Below are 7765 nucleotides of genomic sequence, written 5' to 3'. Positions count from 1 at the left end.
CAAAACCAGCACCCTCACAGGGATGCCACTGTCCCCACCAAGCTGGCAACCTCGTAGGGATACAACTGTCCCTGCCAAACCAGCATGCTCACATGCATGCCACCGTCCCTCCAAGCCGGCATCCTCATGGGGATGCCACCGTGCCCACTGATCCAGCATCCTTGCAGGGATGCAGCCGTCCCTGCTGAGCCAGCATCCTCATGGCGATGCCACCATCCCCACCAAACCAGCATCTTCACGGAGATGCCACTCCCCTGGTGAGTCACCTCGGGCTTTCCCTCCCCAGCTGGTGGCCGGCAGCGTGGTGTTGGCATTCGGGGAGGTCTGCCCGGAGCGCATCGACCTCATCCACAAGAACTACCGCAAGCTCTGCAACCTGCTCATCGACGTGGAGGAGTGGGGGCAGGCGGTCATCATCAACATGCTGACCCGCTACGCACGCACCCAGTCCCTCAGCCCCAACCGGAACGTGAGTGTGGGAGCCTTGGGGTGCCAGGGAGCCTCGGGGTGCCCTGGGAGCCGGTTCGGGCGTGGGGGGAGGGGGGTGTGAGGGGATGCAAGGTGGCCCACCTACCGGCAGGAGTCCCTGCTGGAGGAGAGCGCCGAGAAGGCTTTCTACGGCTCCGAGGAGGAGGACGCCAAGGACGCCAAGGCGGAGGCAGCCTCGCTGGCCAAGCGCAAACCCTACGTCATGGACCCCGACCACCGCCTGCTCCTGCGCAACACCAAGCCCCTGCTGCAGAGCCGCAATGCTGCGGTGAGCCCCCTGCCCCAGCCCTGTCCATCCCCGGAGGCCACGGGTGGTGTCCAGCAGCCTGGGCTCGTGATGTCTCCACTGGCCAAGGAGCCAGCGGCGTGCTTGAGGGACACCCAGGGCTGGGCTTCCTCCAGGTGCTGCCGGGTGGGACTCTGGGAGACACAGCCATCTCCCATGCTCCCCAGGTGACACTCGGGTGTCTCCCCGCAGGTGGTGATGGCCGTGGCGCAGCTCTACTTCCACCTGGCACCCAAGGCGGAGGTTGGCACCATCGCCAAGGTGCTGGTGCAGCTCCCGCGGAATCACAGGTCTGTGGCACCCGGGTTGTGGTGGTCCCCTACCCCACTACCATGGCTGGTGGGACCCCTGGGGAGCCTCAAGACCCTGGGAGAGACCCCCAGGAAGACCATCCCAGCAGGCTCCTGGCAGGATCTGTGACCCCGTGGAGAGGAGCTCACACTAGAGCAGTTTGTGAAGAACTGCAGCCCGTGGGAAGAACCCACGTTGGAGAAATAGGTGGAGGAGGGGAAGAGAGCGAGGAGGAAGGAGCAGCAGAGACAACGCGTGATGAACTGACCATAACCCCCGTTCCCCGTCCCCCTGCACCGCTCGGGGGGGAGGAGGTGGAGAAATCGTGAGTGAAGTTGGGCCCGGGAAGAAGGGCAGCGTGGGGGGAAGGTGTTTTCAGATTTGTTCTTATTTCTCATTATCCTACTCTGACTTGATTGGCAATAAATGAAATTAATTTCCCCGAGTCGAGTCTGTTTTGCCCGTGACGGTAATTGCTGAGTGATCTCCCTTACCTTATCTTGACCCACGAGCGTTGCGTCGGATTGTTCTCCCCCTGTCCAGTTGCGGAGGAGGAGTGATAGAGCGGCTGGGTGGGTGCCTGGCAGCCTGAGTAGGACCCAGCTTCTGGTTTTTGCTCCTTTCCCCTTAGAAGCCACGGGGACATTTCCCCCTTACTGGAGAATCAAACTTGCCCTCTTGTGGGCGTGAGCCCTCCCAGAAACTTTCCCATGAGTGTGGGAACTGCAAAAGTCTCTGAAAGCAAGCTCGGAGAGAGACCTGAAGCAGCTCTAAAGAATCCCAGTGGAGGAATATTTTCACAGGATCACGGAATGGTTGAGGTTGGAGGCACCTCTGGAGGTCATCTGGTCCAACCTCAAGCTAGAGCTCCTTGCCCAGGACCATGTCCAGATGACTTTTGAATACCTCCAAGGATGGAGGCTCCAGAACATCCCTGGGTGACCTGTGCCAGGGGTCGGTCACAGTCACAGTGAAAAAACTCTTTCCTGGTGTTCAGAGGGAACCTCCTGTGTTTCCGTTCATACCCATTGCCTCTGGTCCTGGCACTGAGCACCACTGAGAAGAACCTGGCTCCATTGCCTTTACTCCCCCCATCAGGCATTGGTACACACTGATAAGATCTGGGGCCCCCCTGTGGGGTGGGGGGGGGGTCGTCCTCAGGGGGACGCGGCAGCCGCCACCCGTCACACCATCTGGCTGCTCCTCTGCAATGCGGGGGTGGGTGGGCTGCAGGTGGCCCGGAAAGTGGGGGACAGTCCCCCGATGCCCGGCCCTGCCCTTCCCGCCCCGTGCGGCTGGGTCCCCCACCAGCTCTGGCAGCTGGAGCCCAGCCCTCCTGGGGACCCCAAAGGCCTCCCGGGGACCCAACCCTTCTCAGGACACCGCAGTCCTCCCATGGACCCGCAAGCCCCTGGGGACCCCAGCCCTCCTTGAGGACCCCAGCCCTCCTGGGGAAACCGCAGTCCTCTGGTGACCTGTCCCTTCTGGGGACCCCACAGCCCTCCCAGTTACCCCGGCCCTCTTGGGGACCCCAGCCCTCCCGAAGACCCCAGCCTTCCTAAAGACCCCAGCCCTCCTGGGGACCCCACAGCCCTCATGGGAACCCCACCCCTCCGGCAGACACCAGCCCTCTTTGGGCACGCCACAGCCCTCCCAGGGACCCCACAGCCCTGCTGGGGCGGGCTGACACTGGGGATACTCACGGCCCCACCACCGCAGCTGCCGCCTTCATTTGGGGAGGGTGTGCTCTGCCCTGTCAACTGGACCAGTAATGAAGATGTTGGCCGGGACTGGACCCAGGATTGACCCCCGGGGTATACCTCCGGTGACTGGCCTCCAACCAGACCTGGTCCAGCTGTTCAGCCAGTTTTCAACCCAGCAACCCAGGGAATATTTATTTTGATGCTCAAAACCAAATGCCGTTAACGAAAGAGGCATCCGTTTGTCTCAGGAGGCCACAGGGAGTGAAGAGCGCTTCCCCCTTCGAGATGTGCCAAGGCAGGACATCGCTCACAGGCAGCTTCAGGGAAAAGGAAAGCAAAAGCAAAAAAAGCACAAATCAAACAGGTTTAGCACAGACTCTCCATGCAACCATTTATTGCCAGGCAGGAGGGATGCCAAAGCCACCAGCACAACGCTGGTCCCCTGGGGAGGGATGTTCCAGCCCCGCACATCCCCCAGGCGCATCGCCGCCTCCATCACTGCAGCGCTGGGGACACCTGGGAGAGAAGATGGGCTGTGGTGACGCTCGGCTGGAGCAGGCGTTGGGGTCCCCCGGGGTGGTGGCACCCACCATGGTGCCAGCGAGCTGGCCCAGCCCCAGCAGGGTGAGGGCGAAGTGGATGCAGTTGCAGGTGACAGCGTCGTACTCCACCGCCTGGTCCATGGCCACCCGGATCCGCCGCTGCAGGGCGGCTGCATCCAGCCCTCCCTTCCTCCGCAGCACCTTGGCCGGACCCCGCGTCCGCAGGAGGTGGTTCTTGCCGTGCTTGGCCACGATCCCCGATGGGGATGTCCCCGAGCTGCCTGTGGAGCAGAGGGTACGCTGTACCCCATGTCCCTTCCACGGGGACATCCCCATGCTGTGACCACCTCCTGGGGCTCACCTTCCAGGTGGATGATCTCCCCGTCACCGCAGTAGATGCCGGCGTGGGCGCCCCACCAGCCAGGGCCCCCCGAGGCCAGCGGGAAGAGGAAGAGGTCCCCGGGCTGGGGCTCGGCCACCCCATCGGGGACCACGTCAAAGTGCTGGCCCAGCAGCCCCTCGCAGAGGAAGAACGCTGCCGTGCTCGCCACCCCAGCCACCGCCTGGGGACCCATCCGTGTTTCAGGGCCACCGGTGCCCCAAGGACAGCGGCAGCATCCCCAACCCACTGGCTCATCCCCCATCCCTGGTGGCTTGGGCACAGCTTGGGTCTCCATGGATGGGGAAACCCTCCGAGAAGGGGCCATTTCCTCTAGGAGCTGAGGAAAAGGCAGGGCTTGCAGGATTTGGCCCTGTTGAGCCAGGGGTGAGATGGGTGGTGCTGGGCGCAGAGGGGATGCTGGCACTTACCTGCCTGGAGCTGCCCACCTGGAGGGACAAACACCCGGCGTCAGCCCCGGTGGCGCTGGGGAGATGGGACCCAGGGCACCAGTGCCATGGTGCAGCCCCTGCCCCCACCACTGCCATCCCCCTGCCCGAGCCCCTGGCCGGGGTCCCCGTGCCAGCACCCCCAAAACCTGTCGCACCCAGGAGCCCAGCCAGTGCCGGGCCTGGAGGAACGGCCCATCCGGGGCTTGCAGGGTCTGCACCAGGGTGCTCACCTGTGGGGAGAGGGGGCAGAGCGAGCCGGGGAGCCAGCCTCTGCTAGCACCCATCCCCTGCTGGCACCCACCTCTGCTGGCACACATCCCTGCTAGCACCCACCCCTGGTAGCACCCAGCCCCAGCCCAGAGCAGCCTCCCAGGAACCCCCATCCCCTCTGCATCCCCAGACTCAGCACCGGGCAGGTCCCAGCCACGGGGTCTGTGGGCGCCACAGCAGAGGAGTGGGACCTCCTGGGTGCGGGTGCCCTCCCTGCCAGCTCCCCCTTTACCTGGGCGAGGAGGTTCATCTGCAAGGAGAAAACATGGTGTCCAGAGAGCTGGGGACATGGGGCCGTGCCCAGCCCCATTTCGGGGACCTCTCTGTCCCCAAACGGTTGTGGTGCCACGTTGCCCTGCCAAAACGCAAGCCGCGGCCTCGGGCACCGCGCCAGCCCTGGCGCTCATGCTGTGCCCAGCTCCCTCACCTTGGGGACGCCTCTGTGGTCCCCTCAATCCACCGTGGTCCCCAAGAAGCTGTTGCTCCTAAAGTGGCTGCCGGGCAGGACCTCAGTGCACCCCAGCGAGCAACGCAGTGGCTCTTGGCACCTGCACATGGCTCCGCCAGTGCCCGGGAATGTGCCCAGACCACACCGACCGGCCCCACCGTGGCACCGAGCCCATCCTGCAGGGCCAGTCCCAGGGGGAGAAACCCTACCTGGTGTGATATTTCATCAGTGAACCCCTTGTGTGGCCCCAAAGGAGTCACAATACGGCCCTGTGGCCACGATGCACCGATAGCCAGTGGCCACCGGGCTGGTGCCAAAACACCTCTTGGTGCCAAAATGCCTCTTGCCCTGAAGGTGGCCCAAGGGACAGCCACCAGCCTGTCCCCAGCCCTGTGTCCCCGGGGCAATGCGTGCCTGGGGTCAGCTCCGGAGCCACATTAAACTTTAATCCTTGTGTCAGGGGGTCTGTGAAGGCTTTGGCAGGGCTTGGGGCAGGTGACGTGGGAGCTGTCACGCTCTGTCATCGGGCAACCTCCACAGCATCATTTGTCATGGAGCCTCCAATAAAGAAGAGCTAATTACAGCTGAAACCGGAGCCTGGCCTGGACACGGCTCAGCGCTGGGTGGCCGCGTTAACCCTTCCCAGCCACCTCCGGTCCCACAGCCATCTTGTACCCTCCCAGACTTTCGTGTCTTCTTCTGGTTGCTCTTCTCCCCTCCTGATCTCCACCATCCTCTTCTGGTCCCCATTGTCCTGTTCTGATGTACCCTCCGGTTCTTGCCACCCGCTTCTGGTCCCTAGTGTCCCCTCCCAGTATCCACCATCCCCTCCTGGTCCCTGCTGTCACCTCCTACTCTCCACCATCCATCATTGTCTCCTGGTCACCATCAAGACATCCAGGTTCCCATTGTCCCCTCCTGATCCTCATCATCCCTCCCAGTCCCCATCACCTCCTCCTGGTCCCCGTCATCACCTCCTGGTCAGCACCATCTCCTCTTACTCCCCTTCATCCCCTCCTGGTTCCAAATCATCCCATCCTTGTCCCCATCACCTCCACGTTCCACATCATTCCATCCTAGTCTCCACCATCTCTTCCTGGTCCCAATCACCCCCTCCTGATCCTTGTTGTCCCCTCCTGGTCCCCGTCATCTCCTCTTCATCTCCATCGGCTCCTCCTGGTCTCCATCATCCCCTCCTGGTCCCCACCATCTCCCCTCAGTGCCCAACGTCTCCTCCTCATCCCTACCATCCCCTCCTGATCCTTGTTGTCCCCTCTTGGTGCCCACCATCTCTCCTTGGTCCCCATCATCTGCTCCTGGTCCTCACCATCTCCCCTTGATCCCTGTTGTCTCCTCCTGGTCCCCATCACCTCCTCCTTGTCCCCACTGTCCCCTCCCCTTCCCCACCACCCCATGCCATCACCAGCAGGAGCAGGGCTGCCAGCACAGCAGTGCCTCCCTGCATCACCCGATGTCCCCAACTGAGCTGTCCCCTGGCCAGGGCGCATCTGCCAGTTCCCCACCGCCGGTGGGATTAGGGCGGCTGGAGCCTTGGGGCTGCTCCTGACCACAGGTTTCAAGCCCATCGCCAGCATCTTTGGGTAATTAGTAAATTAGTAATTAAATGCTCTCTGCCTGCTGGGGGGGGGAAGGGGGGCAGATCCCGAGGTTTTAGGCTCAGTAATCCCGTGGCATCTGCCCCAGCGTCTGTCACCAAGCCGAGTCACGACCCTGCCGCGGGCTTTAACGTTTGCTTCTTCACCCCCACCCCGCTGCCTGCAGCCCCTCAGCTGTGGCGTTGGGTCTGCTCGGGCCGCTCCCCGAAAATGGGCTGGGTCGAGCCCCCCCGGTGCCTGGGTTTGGTGCTCATTGGATGCTCGGCCCAGGGAGGGGGACAGGGTGTTGCTCCATGGGGACCCCACCTTGGGGACAGCACCCAGCCGGGTGTGATGGAGAAACAGAGTGAGAAACCATATTTTTGTAATTATTGGCTTTCCTGGCCTTGCTGATGATTGGCTGGCAGCAGATGGTTGGCCCGGCTAATCCCCCTCCCAAATCCCTGCTCCGGAGCTGGCTTTTACCCAACGGCGAGGAGGGGACGGGCAAGTTAGCCGACTCAGCATGTATCGCCATGCTGGCCGCTCCCCGACGTCCCCTGGCACCGGGCACCCGGGTCCCCGTGTCACCCGTGGGTGGGCTGGCATCCTGGGGTGTGGGTGCTCCCGGCACCCCCGGATCGGGCACCGGGGGTTGTTTCACCCATGGGTGAAGCTCTGCTGAAGGGTCTGGAGGCACCTAAGCCGCGGACAAGGGACGGGCAGGGCGAGGTGACAGCTTGCTCCTGCCGCATTAACCCAACGTCATAATTCTGCAGAGGGAGGAGGGCGGCCGCTGCTGCAGATGGTGGCTGTCAGAGATCTGGGTCAGGGTGGGGGCCCGCCCGCAGGATGGGGGGCTCCGGGGGGGGGCGGAGCACCCCGGGGGGACAGGGGTCCCGGGGGTGGAGGGGTGCTGCAGGCAGAGGTGATGGAGCCATGCAGCAGGCAGGATAATGGAGCAATGCTGCAGGCAGGGGAGGTTGAACGATGCTGCAGGCAAGGATGATGGAGCCATGCTACAGGCGGGCAGGATGGTGGAGATATGCTGCAGGCAGGGGAAGTTGGAGCAATGCTGCGGTCAGGTTGATGGAGCCACGCTGCAGGCAGGGGGGATGGAGCGATGCTGCAGGCAGGGGAGCACGGAGCAATGGTGCAGGCAGCGGGGATGAAGCAATGCTGCAGGCAGAGGAGGATGGAGCAATGCTGCGGCCAGCGGGGATGGAGCCATGCAGCAGGCAGGATGATGGCACCATGCAGCAGGCAGGGACGATGGGGGGGGGGGCGCCCAGGGCCCTGATCTACCTGTG

At 63.3% G+C, this 7765-nt stretch overlaps 1 protein-coding gene across 1 annotated transcript; it reads right to left on the bottom strand.

The window, feature by feature from the left end:
* Positions 1 to 3264: 3264 nt before the first annotated feature.
* Positions 3265 to 4722, bottom strand: LOC103913432. The gene is made up of 7 exons (XM_009319923.1): positions 4645 to 4722; positions 4298 to 4372; positions 4122 to 4139; positions 4001 to 4063; positions 3673 to 3874; positions 3360 to 3592; positions 3265 to 3285 (listed from the first exon to the last, which is right to left on the bottom strand). The coding sequence occupies exons 1-7, from the start codon at positions 4720 to 4722 to the stop codon at positions 3265 to 3267; spliced, it is 690 nt and encodes a 229-aa protein (XP_009318198.1).
* Between the last annotated feature and the right edge of the window lie 3043 nt (positions 4723 to 7765).

The sequence above is a fragment of the Pygoscelis adeliae genome, unplaced genomic scaffold, assembly GCF_000699105.1.
Source record: "Pygoscelis adeliae isolate BGI_AS28 unplaced genomic scaffold, ASM69910v1 Scaffold303, whole genome shotgun sequence".
Classification (NCBI taxonomy): Eukaryota; Metazoa; Chordata; class Aves; order Sphenisciformes; family Spheniscidae; genus Pygoscelis; species Pygoscelis adeliae.
The sequence above is the reverse complement of the archived record's forward strand: the minus strand, read 5'-3'. Positions and strand labels throughout refer to the sequence as shown.